Genomic DNA, 20,191 nt, shown 5'->3' with positions numbered 1-20,191 from the left:
GATCAATGCAAGCTGCTTTACGTCAACCTAACTCTAGTTTAGGTCAGGTCACAGTCTTATTTTGTAGCATAGACCAGGCCTAAAGCGGCTCCCCTTCGCTCTTTAGCAGGCTGCCTTCCACTGAAGCACCAAGCAGTAACAAGGTAATTTAACATTCATGACACACCCAGCAAGGACTTCTTGGGAGTCCCAGGCATAAGCAGTTGTGTGCTGTGCTAGGCCTGGCCTATACCCTCATATGGGGCTCAGAGTGACAGTCAACGCACTGCAGCTTACCACCCATGCAGTGGCAAGATACATAGTGAAAGAGACAGAGAGAGATAGTCAGGGCAAGGAGATCAGTCCTTCTGCCCAACAGGCAGTCTCCATAATTGAGGTACCTGATTATGAGGTGTAACGAGGTTGATTAGGTATCTCTAAAAGTGACCAGAGGTTTCCTAATCATGTTAGGAGAACAATGGTCATTTGAACTGTAACAGACAGCGTATACAGTCGCTCAAAGACTAGACACCAGCATGAGTCAGCTGGATTAACTACTGCAGTGAGGAGACATGAGAGAGTTATACAGAGTGGGACAGAGATGGAAATGCTCTTAGTCACCTTTTCCCCTAAAAGAGGGATAAAAGGGACAGTCAATTTAATTCAAAGGCAGCAAATTTAAGGGCAATAAAAGGAAATACCTTTTTACACAATGCATAACATGTGGAACTCATTGCCACTAGATACAGAGGCCAAAAACTTAGCGGGATCAAACAAAAGGGTTAGTTGTTTTCATAGATCGATGATGAGGATGTAAGCCCTCATGCTTCTCAGCATTGACCAATCACTAAGGCTAGGAAGGCACTTCAGTTATGGCAGGTTATTCTATAGTTGTCTGTCAAGTTTTCTTGCATGCCCTCTGAAGCAGATGGCATTGAAGCCAGGACACTGGCTGAGCCATTCCTAGTTCTTCTACAGAACTACAGGCTTCCAAAGGGCATTTTTTTTTTTTTTGCACCAAGTCACCTTCCCAGCTGCTCTTCTACAGAGACCTCCAAGAAGGCAGCCAGAAAGCCTCTCATTAAGGGACTGAGTGATGGGAATGAGCTTGAACATCAATAGCAGAGAGAGAGAGAAATTAACAGAGTGGGTGAGAGCAAAGGTGACTCAGGAGATGGTTCATCCTGTCCTTAGATCAGGGGTAGGCAACCTTTCAGAAGCGGTGTGCCGAGTCTTCATTTATTTACTTTAAGGTTTCGTGTGCCGGTAATACATTTTAACGTTTTTTAGAAGGTCTCTCTCTAAGTCTATATATTATATAACTAAACTATTGTTGTATGTAAAGTAAACAAGGTTTTCAAAATAGTTAAGAAGCTTCATTTAAAATTAAATTAAAATGCTGATCTTACGCCACCAGCCTGCTCAGCTCGCTGCCAGCCTGGCGTTCTGTTCACCTAGGCCGCAGCGGGCCGCCAGAAGGGTGGGTGTGGGGGGCTTCAGAGGTCAGGGCAGAGGGCTGGAGCGGTGTGTGGGGGGGTGCAGAGCAGAAGGCTAGGGGGTGGGGGGCTTCAGAGGTCAGGGCAGAGGGCTGGGGTGCTCGGCTCGTGCGGGTGCTCGCTCCCAGCCCTCTGCCCTGAGCGGCTCATGGCAGGGGGCTGGAAGGGATATGCCCTGTTCCACCCCCTTCCCCAAGGCCCCGTCCCTACCTCTTCTCTGCCTCCTTTACCCAGAGCCGGCTTTAGCAAGGGGTCGCAGGGCTGCCATGTGCCGGCTGGAGCTCCGGCCGGGAAAGCGGGGCCGCAGGGCTTTTGCAGAGCAGCGAGCACGCTGCCACTCCTCCCCCCTCCCTTTCCAAGGGCCGGCGCAGGGAAGGAGAGGAGGAGGTGAAGGAAAGCAGGCTGCACCACGGCTGGGGGAAGAAGCGGGGGAGGGAGGGAGCTTGGCTGCTGCAGGATGAAGCTTCTGCCTCCTGCCCCAGCAGGGGAGAGCGGTGGGGGGGGGGGCTGAGTGCGGCTGGGGGTCGGAACCGCGGCAGGCAGCCGCGTGCCATTCAAAATCGGCTCGCGTGCCATATTTGGCACGCGTGCCGTAGGTTGCCGACCCCTGCCTTAGATCAAAGAGACCCATGACCCAGTAGAACCTCTCTCACCAATGCAGGACTGTTTCCTAGCGTGAATTAGGGTGACCAGATATGGGGAAGAAAATATCGGAACATATGGGGCGGGGGGGAGGGGTGGGTGCCTGCTAGCAGAGCAAAAAAAACCCAAACAGTGCTGCCAGCGGATATTGGGACAAAATGTGGGACAAAAAGATCAGTCGGGGCACGGGACAGACACTGAAATATCGGGACATTTGGTCACCCTAGCATGCATGGACTTGGGTTCTGTCCAGGCTGATTATTTAAGACGTGCCAAACAATGGGGCTCCCTCCACTTCCCCCAAGCCAAGAGGTCTCACTACAGAACCAAGCTAGCAACAGGCCATGAGAGGCAAGTTCCTCTGCCAAACGTGGCAATGGAAGGGATAACGCCTTAGAACAGGAATGGCTTCAGCACAGGTGAGATGTCCTCTAGCCAAATCTCAGCTGTCTCAAGGGAGTGCCTTTGTTTCAGAGTTACCTTGTGATCAAACAACCTCCCTGTAACATCACAGGTCACTTATGCACCTGACAGGCTGGAGGAGATCAGGGAGGAATGTCCATGTGGGAAGGAAGCAAGGGCAGCCAGTCTCCAAAAAGGAAACAGATGCTGAGTAGGCAGGCTATAAAGTCTTTCCCAGATGCCAGTCTCATAGGGGGATCCCAGCCAGACTGCCATGGGCAGGCAAAACAAACCCATCCTAAGCACTTAGGATTTATACTGACAGGGCCTGGGCTGCAAGCACAGCCAGCCCAACTCGAGGGCTTCCAGGGACAGGGCTGCCACAGGCAGAGGAATGAAATATCAGCCCCAGGTACTAGAGTGCAGGGGAACTGCAGGGAGAGCAATAGGATGCCACAGCAAGGAGCACATTAGAAATACCTAGACTGGCTTAAAATAGACTGGGGCAACAGTGAAAATGAGAGGGGCAGGATAAGGAAAGTCCCCCTCTCCATGGAGGGCCAACGGCAGGGCTGGCTGGCCAGTGAAGAATGGTTCTGCTCCTTTTTTCTGGACTTGGATAGAGCCACTGCTCACTTTGCCAATATTTTATTGGTTCTTTTTCCTTCACAACCATTTAACAAACTTTCTTTTTTAAGTGATGGAGGAAGGAGGAGGGGAGGGAAGTGGAAAAACAAAAATGAAAATTCAGATGGAAATTGTTGCAAATTATTATGTCCTTGTAGCGGGGTGGTCACCCGCTCCTGCCTGGGAAGGGTTAAAGCCAGCCCTGCAGAGGGCTGGGGCTGTGGAAGGAAAGACCTGGGCTGATTGGGGGAAGCAGCTGCAGCTGGGCCACGCCCCAATCAGAGCCCAGCTGGCCCTATAAAGGCTTGAGCCAGGACACACACACTCTCTACATTCAGAGACAGAAGGCTTGGCTGTAGGGAGCTTGAGACAGGGTAGCTGAGTGGAGCAGGGCTGGGGAAAGGCAGAGGAGCTGGGGAGCTCCAGCCTGGAAAGCCCCAGGCTGTGGCCTAGCATTGGGCCAACAGGTATTGAGGATTGCAGAGGGCAGCCCGGGGTAGGCAAAGGCAGCAGGTCCAAACCCAACCTTGCCTGTGATGAGTGGCAGATACTGCAGTCTGCCCCAGGGAGTGGGGCTAGATGGTGACTGGTAGTAGCCTTACACTGAGGTGAGGTGGGGTTAGTGGGTGGGGGTTCCCCTGGGAAAGGAGACCCAGAATGCATAGGTACTGTCAGGGGGCAGCACCCAGAGAGAGGGGCACTGGGGTCCTGGGAGGGACACAGTGCCAGTGGCAAGGCAGATTACCGGCCTTCAGAGTGTGCTCTGGAGCTGGGATGAGCTAATTCCTGGAAGAGACCAGCAGGAGGCGCTGCAGGGGTGAATGACCCCTTACAGTCCTAGATGAGGTAGTTTTTTCTACAAAGAAGCGTTTCATTCATAAAAATTCAACCAGCTCAAGCCAAGAGCAGAGCTCTAGGCTGGCATAGACTCTGGAGATACCCCCAATGTCTCAGGGCAGAGGCACTTCCTGCAGGCGGGGAGGGAGGCATCTAACACTAATGTTTTGCCAATATTGCACATTGCAGCCTCTAAAACAAAGATCTGCATTCTGAGACAACTGCAAGTTGAGCCCTCAGCCCCCATGGTGTATAGTCTGACCCTCCCCTCTTGATGCAGTGCCTTCCACAGCAAGGCAAGCTCTTCACAGGTGTGACATTATTGACATGAACTGTGACCATGTAGATCATTGTTGCGACCAAGGTCCTATAGTTGCACCAATTCTTATACAAAGGAGGTCAAGTAAGGTATCTATGAAAAGGTTATGATTATGCTATCTGTATGCATGTATCATTTTTGTATTTAAAGTCATAAGTATTGGCCCTATACCTGTTTCAAATGTTGGCTCCTGGGGTAACACCCACAAAGTAATCAGCCAGATATGCCATGTAAGATATCTGCAAAAATGTTATAATTTTCCAGATACGATCATCTTGTTTGTATCCCCTTTGTATTATGAGTTATAAATATATATGTCTGTATTTCAAATTTGTGCTATGCTTCTGGATGACACGTCAGACAGTTTGGCATCAGCAATGTCTGGCCTGCTTGATGGCCTATTAAGGACCATCAGCTATACAACTGACCCATTGAGAGAAGGCAGATATACCTTATAACTCAGCAAGGCATGCAGGGACATGCCTATGGAAAAAACTCTAAGGCTTTCAAGCCACGTGCTGGGCAGCTTATGTTTGAAACAAAGGAAGCACAGGCTGCATGGCAAGAGATTATAAAGGGCAGCTGCATCTTCTCTATTTTGTCTTCAGTCCTGCTTCTGGCCTCTGGAGGAACTGTGCTTGAAACTGAAGCTCTGAACAAAAGACTGAATGACCCATCCAAGCTGGGATGTTTGTACTCCAGACACTTGATTGGTTTAAATCAGCAGTAATCCCATCAAGCCTGAACTAAGAACTTTGCAATTGTTGTATGTATTTGATTCCATTTAACTAATTTTAACTCATCTATATTTTTCTTTATGAATAAACCTTTAGCTTCTAAAGGATGGGCAACAGCGTGATTTGTGGGTAAAATCTGACTGGTATATTGAGCTGAGTCTGGGGCTTGGTGCTTTGCAATCAAGAGAACTTTTTTTCTTTTACTGGGGTACGGTTTTCATAACCATTCATCCCCATACGAAATGGTGCTGGTGGTGATACTGGGAAACTGGAGTGTCTGAGGGAATTGCTTGTATGACTTCTGGTTAGCCAGTGGGGTAAAACCAAAGTCCTCCCTGGCTGGTTTGGCGTGCCTTAGTAGTAAAGGACCCCCAGCCTTGGGCTGTGACTGCCCTGCTCTAAGCAATTTGTCCTGAATTGATATGCTCAGTTGTGTCCCGTCAAAGGCTGCTTTGTTACAACAGGTCAGAGCATGACAGCACAGTTCTGCCTCCTTCCCATTGATCAGCTAGGGCCTTTGGGCCAGCTCCACAGAACTTCCTGGTGCAGACCTGCTAGGTGTGGGGGCCAAGAAGCTATGCTGTGTTTAAGGGATGCATTGACTTTCTTTTTCTGGATACTCAGACAGGCCGGAGGGTCTTTACCAAGCATGGTTTGCGAGATGGGGAAGGTGATTGTTGGCCGTCCAGTCATCCTCCAGCGGCTGCACAGGTAGGAGAGGTCTGTCCGCAGCATCTCAACAATCATCTTGTTGTCCAGAGCCAAGTAGAACTGCTGCTGATCGATGAACTGCAGGGGATGCAGGAGCAGAGGTGAGCATGAGAGGATGAAAGCCACGAGGACTCAGACTGCTACTGCAGCACAGGGAGAGGTGGGAAGTGGACCATTCATGGGACAAAGGAGCAAAGCTAGAAAGGGCTTCTGCAACAGCACAGCAAGTGGGTCAGTCCGTTGCCATTGATTGGTTCTAGGGCATCTGCAGGATTTAGGGGTCTTACAGGTGGCATGTGCTGTAGGCTGCATGAGTGCAAGACAGGCAATACTGGAGAATCACAGAGGCTGTATGGGAGAAGCTAGTTCTTGGCTGCTAGGTCCCACTGGAAATCCTTTCTACATAACCTGCCTGGAGACTGACTACCCCAGATTCAAGACTCCTGCTTTAGGCATGGCTGCCAGTTCTCCAGCTGATAAGCAGCTGTGGGAAGGTGCTAATGCTGCCATACAGGGATGGGAACCTGCTTGCTGCCACAGAGTAATTAACCAGGGAATCTGTGGCAGTGACACTTCTGGAGAGAAGAGCAATGGGCACTGCTGAGTAGCATCCTGCTGTAAGGGGAAGTGCCCTTCCACTGCATTTCTAGCAGCTACTGTAGTGACAAAGCACACGTCAATAAACAAACAGACCAGATTTCAACAGCTCTGTAGCAAGGCATTTAACAGCAGGTGCTGCATACACAGACTCAGTTAAATCGCTGTTAGATGAATGCCCTCATGGGGGCAGCAGAGGGGGTCACTACTTTCCCACACAGTCTGCTTCTCTCCCCTCTTACCTTCACAACACCCATCAACATAAGTCATCAGCTCAAGAGACACAAGCGTAGCTGCTGTATCATCTTGGGGACGGGAGCTCTGTTCTCTCCTGACAGCCTCTGTTTGTCTACAGAGCTGCAGATAGTGGTGCAGGCTTCACAGCCTCTCCAGTATGCTTAGCCCTGATGTAGAGAAGTCACTTGCTGCAGCAAGAGGATGACCTGCCTCTGTGCCCATGCAACCCTCAGGCTCTGTCAAGCCTGCCAGCCTGAGGGCCAGTTGGTAGATTTTAATTGCCTACCTACTCTCTGCATATAGGAGCCATGAGGCAGCCTGATGCACCCTGGCTTTTGATTGTTGCACTCCTAGGCTGAGCTGGAACCAGGGACCTAGAAGGTGGAAATTTCCCTGCTCTATTACCAGTCCCTCTTGGTGCTCTTAAAAAGGAGGAAACCAAGAGATTTTAGTGCTGTTCCTAGGACTGGCTGAGCGAAGAGACATTTCCTTCATTGCCTATGCACACACTGCTTTTATGGTAGGGTCCACACAGGAGCTGGACTGCTGCCACGGATCACTTCCTTTAAAAAAACAGCATTGAAGCACCTGCTATGGAGAAACTGACAGGTTTCCATGGATTGGGTCAAGATTGGCAGGCTCCAACTCTGACTTCGTGCCTCTTTGAGAGACAAGGCAGGTGGACCAGCCTTTTATTGGTGAGAGACTAAGAGGAGCTCTGTGTGGCTTAATCTTGTCTCTCACCAACAGAGGCTGGTCCAGTAAAAGACATTCCCTCCCCCACCTTGTCTTTCTAATACCCTGGGATCCATATGGCTACAACTACACTTTACAGTTTGCAGCATCCTTTAAAAAGAAGCCTGTGCTTCGAGCCCTAAAGGCCATGCACCTACCTGGTTGGAGCTGCACCACTTTCACAGCATGGTCATGAGACACAACTCAGCTGCCACACTGCCCAGCCACCTACCTGGGGTGTAAAGGTGAAGATGTTCTTTCTGATGTCATAGAGCTTGGATGTGCCCAGGACTCCCATGTACCGGAAGGGTCGTCCACTCAAGTTCATTCGCTTATTGCGACCTGGGGGAAGAGGAGAGGTCCATGCCTCTGTTACTGAAATGCTCTGAGAGGAGACCTATGACAGGACATTTGGGCAAGAAGGCTCAGGCTCAAAGGCTATCCAGTTGCAAAGAAACCCACTTGATCCAAGAGTTTCCAATAGTGATAATCTTGTCCCTTTTGGACAAAGCTTCGGTCAGAGGACAGCTCCCCACTCTGGATGTGCTATGCTGCACCTTAGGTATTATAGCCTATCTGAGCACTAGACTGGGACTCTGGAGATTTGGGTTCTATTCCTGCATCTGGACTGCTGGATGATCTTGGGCAAGTCACATGGCTGCTTTATGCCTCAGTTTCTCCATCTGAGAAATTGGGACAATACTGCTATAAAAAAGTACTAGATAGCTCATTATTATGCCCTGTTCCAACATGCTTCTTGCACTGGAGAGGAGTTAACATTTACAGCCCTCCCACTGGATGAGGCTCTATTGTTATCGTTGCAGGGGAAACTGAGGATTTGTAGCTTAAGTGAAATCCAGCTGCTAGAACTACCGTATGCTCCCTACTTACACGGGTCCAGCCTCCCATCGCAAGCTGTGCTGGGATCCTTTGAACTTCTAGGTCCCACACTGCTTGTACCAGGATGTTTGAGTCCCTTGTTAATATACTGGCACCACTGGATAAAGGCTTTCCTCACCAGCATGCAGCGAATCTCAGGCAGTGGGGTGCGCAGACACATGCAGTGGGGAAAGCTATTTGCTGTGTGAATGAAAATGTGCGCTCAGAACAGAGGAAGGAGGCTGTGTGATGCACTCCATATGTTTTATGGAAATATGCTTATGAATGAATGATGTAACTGGAATAAGCTTTATGCAAAAGGTCTCTTGTAAGGTATCATAACCAGGGGAGGGCAATGAAAATGATTAGGGGGCTGGGGCACATGACTTACAAGGAGAGGCTGAGGGAACTGCACTTATTTAGTCTCCAGAAGAGAAGAATGAGGGGGGATTTGATAGCAGCCTTCAACTACCTGAAGGGGGGTTCCAAAGAGGATGGAACTAGGCTGTTCTCAGTGGTGGCAGATGACAGAACAAGAAGCAATGGTCAAGTTGCAGTGGGGGAGGTCTAGGTTGGATGTTAGGAAACACTATTTCACTAGGATGGTGGTGAAGCACTGGAATGGGTTACCTATGGAGGTGGTGGAATCTCCATCCTTAGAGGTTTTTTAAGGCCTGGCTTGACAAAGTCTTGGCTGGGATGATTTAGTTGGTGTTGGTCCCGCTTTGAGCAGGGATTGGACTAGACCTCCTGAGGTCTCTAACCCTAATATTCTATGATTCTATAACAAAGGTTATAACCTACTGAATATATTCCTCCTATTTGTATGCATGTATCAGTCATGTATCTGAAGCTAGAAATATGAAGTATAACTCTGAAGTCCTATTGTAATTATGCAAAGCGTGGGCCATTAATGGTGGTTTAGAATCTTGATGGCTCCCATTGACTAGGACAATTGGTTGTAAATCGTTTATTTACCTGCATGACTTCCTGTGTAAGTGTGGGCCAACCCAGGCAGCATGGAGATGAGGGGGTCTTAGTGACATGTGACCATGTCATAGGATACTGGAATCCATCTTAATTCTTGTCCCCACCCCCACCTCAATGAAAATGTACAAGCACAGACAAGATTCCCACCTTGTGCCAAAGCTATAAAAGGGAGGGGAGCAGGACAAAAGGGGCTGCCAGTCATGAGAACCCCTGCTTACCACCTGAAATGTCTGCTGGAATGAACAAGGACTGTACCAGTAGAAAGGATTGGGCCCAGACTAGGAAGGAGCTGTGACAGAAGCTTATTGGAACATCTTTGAGGGTGAGATTTTACCTGTAATCAGTTTCTTAGTGTTTTAGGCTTAGATTTGCGTGTTGTTGCTTATTTTGCTTGGTGACTTGTGTTCTGTCTATTACTTGAAACCAATTAAATCCTACTTTTTATACTTAATAAAAATCACTTTATTAATAAAGTAAGTGATTAATACCTAGGGGAGCAAACAGCTGTGCATCTCTCTATCGGTGTTAGAGGGCGGACAATTTGAGTTTACCCTGTATAAGCTTTATACAGAGTAAAACTGATTTATTTGGGGTTTGGATCCCATTGGGAACTGGGTGTCTGGGTGCTGGAGACAAGTAACCTGCTGAGCTGTTTTCAGTTTAGTCTGCAGCTTGGGGGCCTGGACCAGACCCTGGGTCTGTGTTGCAGCAGGCTAGCATGTCTGGCTCAACAAGACAGGATTCTGGAAGTCCCAAGCTGGCAAGGAAAACTAGCTCAGAGGTAATTTCAGCACATCAGGTGACAGTCCCAAGGGGGTCTCTGCGACCGAACCCATTATAGGCAGATTTCCAAGAAGCTGAAGGCTGTCTAGCAACGTGGTTCACAGGGCTTTCAGGGGCAGCACTGGCTGGAGCTACACAAAGCAGAGGTTGGGATAGGACTTGAAGTCTCCCTTCCCCATGCCATCCCTTCAATGCCCAGCATCTTGTTCAAAACAGGTCCCTTCTAGAGATCAAGCAAGCAACACAAGAGGAGACTGCTGAAGAGTGAGTAGTCTCCAGAGAGGGAAAAAAGGAGTGTTTAGCATTAATTCAGACCTCCCTCACCTGCATTCAACTGGCTGTAGGGAGAGGGGACAGGTCAAGGGCTCGGGATGATAACAGGGCTCCTGTCTTTTTGAAGTGTTCCCTTATTTCAGTGGCTCTCAGCCTTTCCAGACGACTGTACCCTTTTCAGGAGTCTGTCTTATGTACCTCAAATTTCACCCTCCACCTTGAAAACTACGTGCTTACAAAATCAGACCTAAAATACAAAAAACTGTCTCAGCACAGCGTTACTGACAAACTGTTGACTCATTTTTATCATGTAATTATAAAGTCAATCCGAATATAAATATTGTACTTACATTTTAGTGTAAGCTATATAAAGCAGCATAAACAAGTCATTGTCTGTATGAAATGTTAGTTTGTACTGACTTTGCTAGCGTTTTTTCTGTAGCCTGTTACAAAACTAGACAAATATCTAGATGAGTTGATGTACCTCCTGCCAGAGCTCTGTGTATCCCCAGGGATACATGTACCCTGGCCCTATCTAGATGGCAAGGGAGTTCAGACTCCAATTGACCTTTCACCCTCCATGCTCCTTGTAAGACTTTTGCCCCATGAAAGCTGCCTGGACAGTGAGAGGGTATGGAGCCTGTTGGAGGTCTGCATGCAGGAGCCCAGCACCACAGCATCTGGGCTGCAGGCTCCGCACTGGAGGTTGAGGTTTTTAATCGATCTATGGCTCTGTTGAAACTTGTTATAACAAGATCTAGATTTGGAAGCAAGCTTGACCAATGTGGCCATATTGACAGCAGCCTGGGCTTACAGTCAGCAGGTTGGAGATAGACATTGGTGCTTGAAAGGGGGGGGGGGGGGGGGGAAGTGTGTGACAGGGGTATAGGGAGTTCTCCCAAGAGTCCTTTGCCTGCTAAAGGAGCACGGTTAGGTGGTGTGCAGGGACGGTTAGAGAAAACACACCTGTGTTCAGTCAGGAAAGGGTTACTGGCAGCCTCAGGACATTCTCCAACAAAAAATGGGGAAAGGGGGGCAGAGAAGAGAGCTGATAGGGGTGCTGAGACACTGACACAAGACCCACTGCTCTGCTGGCCATTAGTGTACATTGGAAAGTCAGACACAGGGAGGATCGAGTCATTTCCCAAGCTGCCTTTCCCTGTCCCATCCAGATGTTCTATCACCCCCTGCCTCAGGTGCGCAGGCAAAGCTCCAGCCACTCACCTAATCTAGCATAGATGTGGCTGAGGATCCGGGCCGGCTGCACTCTGATGGGGTAGACGTCAGCCACTGTCTCCACCTCGATGCCCTGCTTCTTCAGGATGGCCTTGATGCCGTCTGTCTCGGCTAGGATGCACACTGGGTGAGGGTGGAGAGGGCAGTATCAGCAGCTGGAGATCTTGGGCCAGGAACTTCACTGCTGAATGACCATTTCCCCCTTTGAGGAGGTTGCTCTGAGACTGGGTGCAAGTTACTTGGCGATGACTGCTTGTGTTCCATCATCGTTAGGGTCAGCACCCATCCCAACTAACCTGCCACCTTAGAAGACAACCTGGGCTCTCCGCCATGAGGGGTGGGGGTCTGAGACCCATCTCCCTGGCAGCAACAATTGCCACGTGGAAGCTTTCATTGCCCAGTGGACTGGATGAGAGGTCCAGGTTAGCAGGTGACAGAGGTGAGAGCAAGACTCATCTGGATATGAGCCAGCAATGGCACTGGCAGGAGGTCATGGTTTAAAGGGAGCATTTAAATTTCTATAGCACCTTCCATCCTGAAGGACCCTTAAGAGCTTTACATACTTAAACAGATTCCTTTATATAGCTCCCATGTCACTTCAGCCACTGCTGAAATGTAGCCACCTCTGTGGAACAACATAGCAGTTGGCTTAACTGAAGGGAGACAAGGAATCTTTAAATCAGAGTCCTGGCCCCTTCATTCTCAGAGTGCCATCCAAAAGAACAGCATCTCAAGCAGCAAATCAGGCTGGGGCATTGGCTCAGCACTGACTCAGCAGGGAGAGTCCCCACAACAGACACACCGACACCTAAGAGGTCTTCCGATCAAGTATTGATCTGAGTTGACCCTGCTTAGCTTGAGTGATCTCACAGGATCAGAGAAACTGTAAGGGGGAAATGTTACTTTTGCCATCACCTCATGGCACCGCTCACCACCTGTATGAAGCCTTTCAACCCCCTGAAAGGACAACCAGCTGCACCACCCGTTGCCAGACACAAATAACGTCTGCCAAATCAAATCAAGTATCAGAGGGGTAGCCGTGTTAGTCTGAATCTGTAAAAAGCAACAGAGGGTCCTGTGGCACCTTTGAGACTAACAGAAGTACTGAGAGCATAAGCTTTCGTGGGTAAGAACCTCACTTCTTCTTGCATCTGAAGAAGTGAAGTTCTTACCCACGAAAGCTTATGCTCCCAGTACTTCTGTTAGTCTGAAAGGTGCCACAGGACCCTCTGTTGCTTTTTACAAATCAAATCAGTTACCACATCCAGCGTGGTGAAGCTGCCAGCCCTGCTGGTGGGCAGGAAGCCATCCTGCATTTTGCAGCCAGAGACTGTTTCCATCCCCTCTTGTGTAGCATACCTACAGCAACCTGTAACATCAGACTGCCATGCTCACCTTGGACTACCACATCCGGCTTTGGGACAGTAGCAAATCTACGATTCAGGGGATCAATTTCACCTGGAGCCAGAAATCCCTGTGTGAAGAAATAGAATTCCAGAGAAAGAAGAGATTCACAGAGAAGACAAGACCGGATCAGATGGGAAACCTCCATCTCTCAGGTTCAGTTGATCAGCATTACAATGGGCTTCTAAAGCCTACTTGGAAAAAGAGCTTGGAAAAACCTCTTCCCCTTTCTGGTACTCATGGATGAGTCAATTTGGAGCCAGATCCTCCTTCACCCAGAGTTATTTTGCTTCTTGGAGGGACTCTGAGTAATGAGCACACTCTGGCCCGAAAGAACATTTCACTCTTTAATCCCACCGACCCCCCATTTGCTATAGTTTTGCAGGAAGAGAGCTCACCCAGACAAGGTAATTCCTAAAAGCAGGCCTGAAAGATGAGTAAAGTAGCCTCGAGCTGCAGTGGTCACAGTACAGCGCACTGCTATGCTGAATAGCGGCCTCTGGATGCTGACTGGAGATTTCGCTATCCTGGCAGAGAGGATGGTGGGGTGGACGATGTTACTTAGACAAGCCTCCAGACACTCATGAGCATATTTCAGAAAAGGTTGCTCACCCAACACACCAGCCAGCAAGCGGGGGCAAAGTCCAGTGACCAGAAGAAGAAAGGCCTTGGGTAGAATGCAACAGAACAGCCTCATGTGTGTGTCAGAAAGGCAAGTGCTACTCAGAGGCAGATGCAGAGAGTACCTAGGAGTAGGGCACTACAAGGAAAAGCCACAGATTCCATGAAGTTATGGACAATTCTTGCAAGTTTAAAAGATTGTCCGGGCCTGGTGCTAAGCTCCCACAGCTCCCACTGACCATGGTGGAGGCAAGAGCGCTCAGCAACTCAATGTTTAATGCAACAGGAATGAAGACTGACTCCTGAGCAGACAAATACCTCAGCTACCACAGCTGCTAAATTTGGACTAACCAGCAGCCAAGTGTGAGAGGTGTGATCTCACCTCTGCCATCAGGCACCCCAGGATGTAGAGAGACTGGCCCCACATGTGGGGCAGCTTGCCCATAGGGATTCGGTCAACAGTGTGGGGATTCACATACTCCTCATCCATCTGGAAGGGAAAAAAAGAGTGAGATCAGGCAGCCAATAGTGGCTACTGCCTAGGAGATGCTGCAAGGCACCAACCCACCCCCCAGCAGGGAACATTTCTAGAACTGCCATCATATACCTGGGGGGGCCCTACCTTATTGGGGTGGGGTGTTACCCAGGCAAACTTCTCCTCCTATGCCCTGAGGCGAGACACCCTCCCCCCCCCCCCCCCCCCCCCACCACCTCCTCCCAGTTAGCTAGGGGCGGCCAATACCACACAGTCAGGGCCTCCCAATGCAAATCTCTTGGAAGCAGCTAAAATTTCCACACAGCATTGTAGCAACATTCCCATGGATCTTCCTGGTTTAGCACAGCAGAGTTCTTAGGCTACCAAAGGATCCCCAGCGTGGCTGTGGCATCCTCTCTCTTGGCAGCTGAATGCTGACTTTAAAGGCAATTGATACATTTTAAAGTACCTGCCCCCAGGAGATCATAGCTGTCCCTGGCATGCCCCTTCCTCCCTAGCTGCTTTCAGCCATTTGGTTCATCGGGGTCAGGCAGACAGACCTAGAGAGACTGATGGGGGAGGGGGCAAAGTGCAGCCAGCAGAGCTTAGAACACTGCTAAAGCACTACCTGGCAAGGCAGGTGCCTCAACAGCAAGCGACACCCATTGGAACAAGCGGCGTGCGCACAGTGAGTGCTGCAATGAGCCGAAGGGCATGGAGGTAGATGGAGTTGTGCTTCCCAGCTGGACATGCTAGCTACGTCCACACTGCAGCTTGGGGCAAGCCTGCCACCTCAGGTAGACAGATTCGTGCTCAGCTGCAGTGCAGATGTACCCACTGCACCCTGAGGAGAGCAGACCTGGGGTCGGGGGGGGGGAGGAGGGAAGAGGTTGGAGCCAGCTGTTCTGACCTCAGAGGGAAGGGAGCACACAGCACCCCCCCCCTCGTGCCTCCCATGCTTGTTGGGAAGGGGGCACATTAACCCAGAGAACTAGCGTGATGGACATCCTCAACCCACAGGGCAGGGGTCACAGCAACCCCCAGCTTCTGCCCAGTCTTAGTCCTGAGCAGGAGTGGAGCACACTGGAGATGAGACCCAGCAAGCCATGCTCACCCCACCCAGCCCATGCAGAAGGGGGAGGGGAAAGTCAGCAGGGAGATTCCTGCAGGGATCAGGCCCAGCTGTTCTGAGCCTCCAGCCGGGCAGGTGGACAGCAATGCACAGGTGTCTTGGATAACAGCTGTCATCACTCCCCCTCCCCACTTTGGGCACTGGTAGAGGGAGCGATAACAGCTGTCATCACTCCCCCTCCCCACTTTGGGCACTGGTAGAGGGAGCATCTATGGGGTGGCAGCACGAGCATGAGGCAGGGGAAGGGAGATTGGATCCCTTTTGACTCCTACTACCTCTAATGCTTCAAGCAAGAGCCTGGGCCCTGGGCGTAAGGTGCAGCCCTGTCACCCACCAGCTCATTTAAGAGGGAGCGGGGGCCAGTGACTGTGACAGGGTAGCTGCTGCCCAACAGGGCTTAAGAGAAGGCACCTGGGCCACATGCCCAGTCTTGTCTCCATCTCACTCTGTGAGAGTGGGAGCTGCCTGAGGCTAGGCAACAGGCAGAAGGAACAGGGAGTTGCTTGAGGGAAAACTGCAGGAGACCCACCGGAAGAAAACTGTCGGGAGCACTGGCTAGACCTGGGGGACCCTACCAAGGGGCCAGAGAGCTTGTGGCAGAGGGAGCTTGGTCAGTGCAAGCTGGGCCCAGAAGCAAGGGGTTGATTCTGGAGGGTGGATCCCAGGAGCAGAGGAGGCCTCACAGGTTGGGAGGCCTAGGAGACTAACATTGCAGGGTGCCCTTTGGCAGAAGACCCAAGTGGAGGGAGGGCTGTGGGAGGAGCCCAGCAGCACAGGGTTGGCCCTGGAGGGAAGTTCCCCTGAGCAGAGTGGGGCACACAGGTGAGGAGCCCTAGGTCAGTGGAGCCCCTCTCACAGGAGACCTGACTTGGGGCTACAGGAGAAGGCTGAGCCTCAAGGCTTCAAAGCTCATGGGAGAGCAGCAGGTCTGGGAACTCTCAGCGGGAGGCCTGGAGCATGGGTCCCTAGGACAGGGGAATGGAACTGGGACTGAGCGGTTAATGACTCGTGGGGGTGACCTCTGAATGGGATTAAAGAGCTGCTGTGCTAGGACAGTGTTTTACTTTGGGGTTTGGAGAGAAGCTGCCTTTTACCATGAGGGATCTGCAGACTGTGGCTCTTCACATGAATAAAAGGGTTTGAATTTGCTGCTGAGACACAGACTGTGAAGGGGAAATGGAGACAGGTGTGTCATGCCACAGCCTGCGGTTAGGGAAGTGCTCAAGATGGAGGCTGCCCTGCTATACTCACCTTATTGGGAGGGACACTGTACAGCTCCGGCACCAGGCGAACTCCATTCTTCCCCTTGATGAGCACGCCTTCGAGGGCCTCCCTGTACTCCTGGACCTGAGGGGGAAGCACCATAGGGAATCAGCTCCCAACACAGCATCCCCAAGGGCAGAGCTCCCATCACCTCCATATTGGTGCATAACAAAATTCATGTGGTGGGGTGGGGCTGAGGGGTTTGGAGTGTGCTCACGGATGAGGCAGAGGGTTTGGGTGCAGGGGTGTGAGGGCTCCAGATGGGGATGCAGGCTCTGGGGTGGGGCCTGGGATGAGGGGCTCAGGGCTGGGCAGAAGGTTGGGGTAAGGGCTCAAGCTGGGGGTGTGGGCTCTGGGATGGGGCCAGGGGATGAGGTGCAGGCTGCCCCAGGGCTATAGGGGTAGGGGAGAGAGAGAGAGAGCGCGCTCCCCACAGTGCATGCCTCTCCCCCCTAGGTCTGGGGTGCCCCTCCCCTGGCTGTGGCAGGTCCCGGCCAGGTGGGCTCCCTGAGCACCTGTGCAGCACTTAATAGGTTGCTGCATGGTCATGTGGCTTACAGGGAACTTAGCCCCAGACCTCCCCACCCCCACCAGAGCAGCTGTGATTAGAAATGTGCATGTAAGTGTTAAATAGCAACAGGCAGCACTGATGTGCTCACTCTATGCACACAGGAGAGCGCAGAGCCTGGCCCCGCTCCTCCACCTGCCATGCCAGCAGTTCAGAGTGTTTATTCCCTTGTAAACCACTGGGCGCAGGGGTTGTCTTTCTGTTCTGTTTGTATGGGGCCAAGCATACTGGGGGGCCTGGCCCATGACTGGCCTCCTAGGCACTACAGTAATAACAAACACGAAGGCAACCCAGCAGTTCTGAGACCCCAGGATAACAAAGCAGGGTGCACCTGGAGTGGAAGAGATAGAGACTGACAAGGGCACCCCAGGGGACTGTGTTTAACAGGCAAGCAATTAGCTTATTTTTCCCCCTTAAAGCCAGGCTCCCCTCCCCAACCCAAAAGTGCCCTCTCCATCCCACACCTTACCTGCTCTACATTGCCGCTGAAGATCCCATCAATAATGAAGTAGGTCCAGAACAAAGGCCACTCGCACTCAATGTTCTCAAAGAGCTTCAGCTCAGCAGGCTCATAATAGAGGCGATTTGGGTCCTGTGCAGAGATACGTTAGGTCAAGTCACGCAAAGCTACAGCTGGAGACTTGTTCTGGCCCAGTGGCCCAACCCCCTCTCCCTTCTGAGCCATCCTCTCCTCACTGCTTCAGCAGGTGGGTGCTCACATGGTCATGAAGTGCTCCAGCCCTGGGAACTGTATCCAAAGACAGGGGGTAGCTGCCCATCATGCATGACTGCATAACACAGGTTTATAGAGCAGCATGTGATTTTACACACACATCCCAACATCTGTATCATTTTGGATACAGGCTACAGCTTTCCTATCTCCCCAGAAACTGAGACCAGTCAATACCTATGTCATACATAGCCATATAAATTGCTATTGTATAGCTATTACTACAGCTTACATCATTATTAACCCAAGGGCTGGAATGCTGCTAGCTGGAAGGATCCCCAGACTGCTATTTGCTGACAAAGCTATGAAACGTTTTTTTCTCAAGCTGGGAAGAATCCAGGTGACACAGGCTACATTTTATGGCTATGCTATAAAGAATGAGAACTCAGCCCTGAAAGAAGATCAGTAGGGAACGTGCCTGCTAAAAACTGTAGAGTTCACCCTGAAATATATGTGATAGCAGCAGAGTGGTGAAAGTCAGTGCAAGGAACACCGGTAGATTTGCTATCCAATAGCTTCTGTTTAAAATGCGTAAGTATTCCAAATACTGTTTACAATGCGTGTATTAAATGTTTACTTAGAAACCACAGGATTCCCTCCGTTGGCAGCTGACTGGTAGCGGTCATTAACACCAAAGCTCAAGGTTTTGCATATAATAGCTATGAGCCTCACTCTGTATAATATCAGGGGGTAGCCGTGTTAGTCTTTAAGGTGCCACCAGACTCTTTGTTGTTTTTGTAGATACAGACTAACAGATTTATTTGGGCATAAGCTTTCGTGAGTAAAAACCTCACTTCTTCGGATGCATAGAGTGAAATGCATCCGAAGAAGTGAGGTTTTTACTCACGAAAGCTTATGCCCAAATAAATCTGTTAGTCTTTAAGGTGCCACCAGACTCTTTGTTGACTCTGTATAATGTGTTCCCACAAGGCCCAGAAGAGACATCTCTGGCCTGGCTTTGGCAGAGTTAAGCTGAGATGCAGGAACGGGGAGTATAGCGGAGCTGTACATAATTTACCCCCAGCATCTGTTATGTAATTGTTACAAATGCACACAGCTTCAAAGCAAAAGTCCAGTGGGGAGGAGGAGGGTCCTACAGAAACCCCAACGATGGTGAGGAGCAGGGTTCCATCTTTCACAGGCATTCAGCTGTATGATGGCAGAATGGGGTTGCTAAAGAGGAAGAGGAGGAAATGAGCTTCTCCCAAGCAACTCTCCCCCTCCTGGAAGGTCATATTTCCCAGGGGCAAGGGTCTTCACAGACACAGATCAGTATGGAGCTCAGTGCTGGTCGCTGACTTCTCCCAGGAGGCCCACCCACTGTCCAAGTGCTGCTAATCTTGCCCAAGCAGAGCAGTGGGAGGATTGGGAAGAGGCTGAAGGCCCTGACTATGCAGGACTCCTGCAAGAGATGGCAGGTCCCCCTCTACCTCCCCTGGGGACATTAACCCAGGAAACATGCCCCATCCTCACAGCAGGCCCCAATGCCAGGTGGATAGATATCATCCCCTAGCAGCACTGAACAGCAAACACTCCTCCTCCCCTTCCATAGCCCTCAACCGCCAGGGTTCCCTCTGTGACCCAATACTGCTGCTCCATTGGCCACTGCACGCTGGCTCTCTTGGCTGTGTTACTAAGTGGAAGCTTTAGTGATTCCTGAATTAAAGGGCTCCTCCATCGTCCCCTCCTGTGCCAGACAGCCTTAGATGGACTTCCTTTAACCTAAACCATCTCAAGGCTGATATTTTAAGTGTAGTAAAAAGAACTCTAGATACCCCCTGCCACTTCATCAATCAGGCAGCTGCCTGGTGCAAAGCAAAGGAGAATCCAGCCAACAAACCCTATAATACACACCTCTCTAGGGGTCCTGTACCCATCTCGGAGAAACCGGCAGCAGCCATAACGCCCCTGGAAGAGAAAGGGGAATTCACTTTGGGACAAGGATCCATTCCTCACTGCTGGATACAATGCAGTTACAGTAACTACAACTTTAAGCAAGGAGTTATGTTCCTGAAAAGTGCTACTTCAAGCTAAACGATATTAAACAAATCCAATTTCCCCATAAGAATTAATGTAAATGGGGGGGGGGGGGGGGGGAGGTTAGTTTCCAGATCTAATTTTTTTTCCCAGACAAAAGGGAGACAGCATGGCAGAGAGAGAGAGACAGACAGACACCCTGTGTGTGAGAGCACGCATTGCCCCTTTAAGTACGCTGACCCCACTCTAAGTACACTGCCCTTTTAAGTAGATCAGCAAGTTGAGACAGCAGCTGTTGCCAGCAAGCTCCCCCTGTCCTGAGCCCTGTCATGTCCGTCATCCCCACCACCGCCCCAGCTCTCTGGAGATGGGGTAAGCAGGGGGCAGGATCGGGGGGATGGGGACACCCTGACATTATCACCCTTCTTTCCTCCCCCCCTACCCCCCAATCCCCCCGCACAGCCATCAGGAGGCTCCTGAGAACAGCACCAAGGCAGAGGGCAGGAGCAGCAACCAGCAGTGAGGGAGGGACAGCTGAACT

The 20,191-nt window shown here is 50.6% G+C and overlaps 1 protein-coding gene across 6 annotated transcripts in view; it reads right to left on the bottom strand.

Moving 5' to 3' along the window:
* The window catches only part of PHKA1 (phosphorylase kinase regulatory subunit alpha 1), an 81,349-nt gene that overhangs the window by 40,715 nt on the left and 20,443 nt on the right, over positions 1-20,191 (bottom strand). For all 6 annotated transcript variants that reach the window (XM_024111577.3, XM_005279171.4, XM_005279172.4 and 3 more), the window contains 8 exons: positions 19,528-19,581; positions 17,413-17,535; positions 16,364-16,459; positions 13,888-13,995; positions 12,876-12,954; positions 11,469-11,603; positions 7,552-7,661; positions 5,684-5,828 (listed from right to left, as the gene is read on the bottom strand). In XM_024111577.3, the coding sequence (XP_023967345.2) occupies positions 5,684-5,828; positions 7,552-7,661; positions 11,469-11,603; positions 12,876-12,954; positions 13,888-13,995; positions 16,364-16,459; positions 17,413-17,535; positions 19,528-19,581 (850 nt within the window). The remainder of the gene's footprint in view (positions 1-5,683; positions 5,829-7,551; positions 7,662-11,468; positions 11,604-12,875; positions 12,955-13,887; positions 13,996-16,363; positions 16,460-17,412; positions 17,536-19,527; positions 19,582-20,191) is intronic.

The sequence above is a fragment of the Chrysemys picta genome, chromosome 9, assembly GCF_011386835.1.
Source record: "Chrysemys picta bellii isolate R12L10 chromosome 9, ASM1138683v2, whole genome shotgun sequence".
In the NCBI taxonomy this organism is placed as follows: domain Eukaryota; kingdom Metazoa; phylum Chordata; order Testudines; family Emydidae; genus Chrysemys; species Chrysemys picta.
This window is presented reverse-complemented; position numbering and strand designations above follow the sequence as displayed.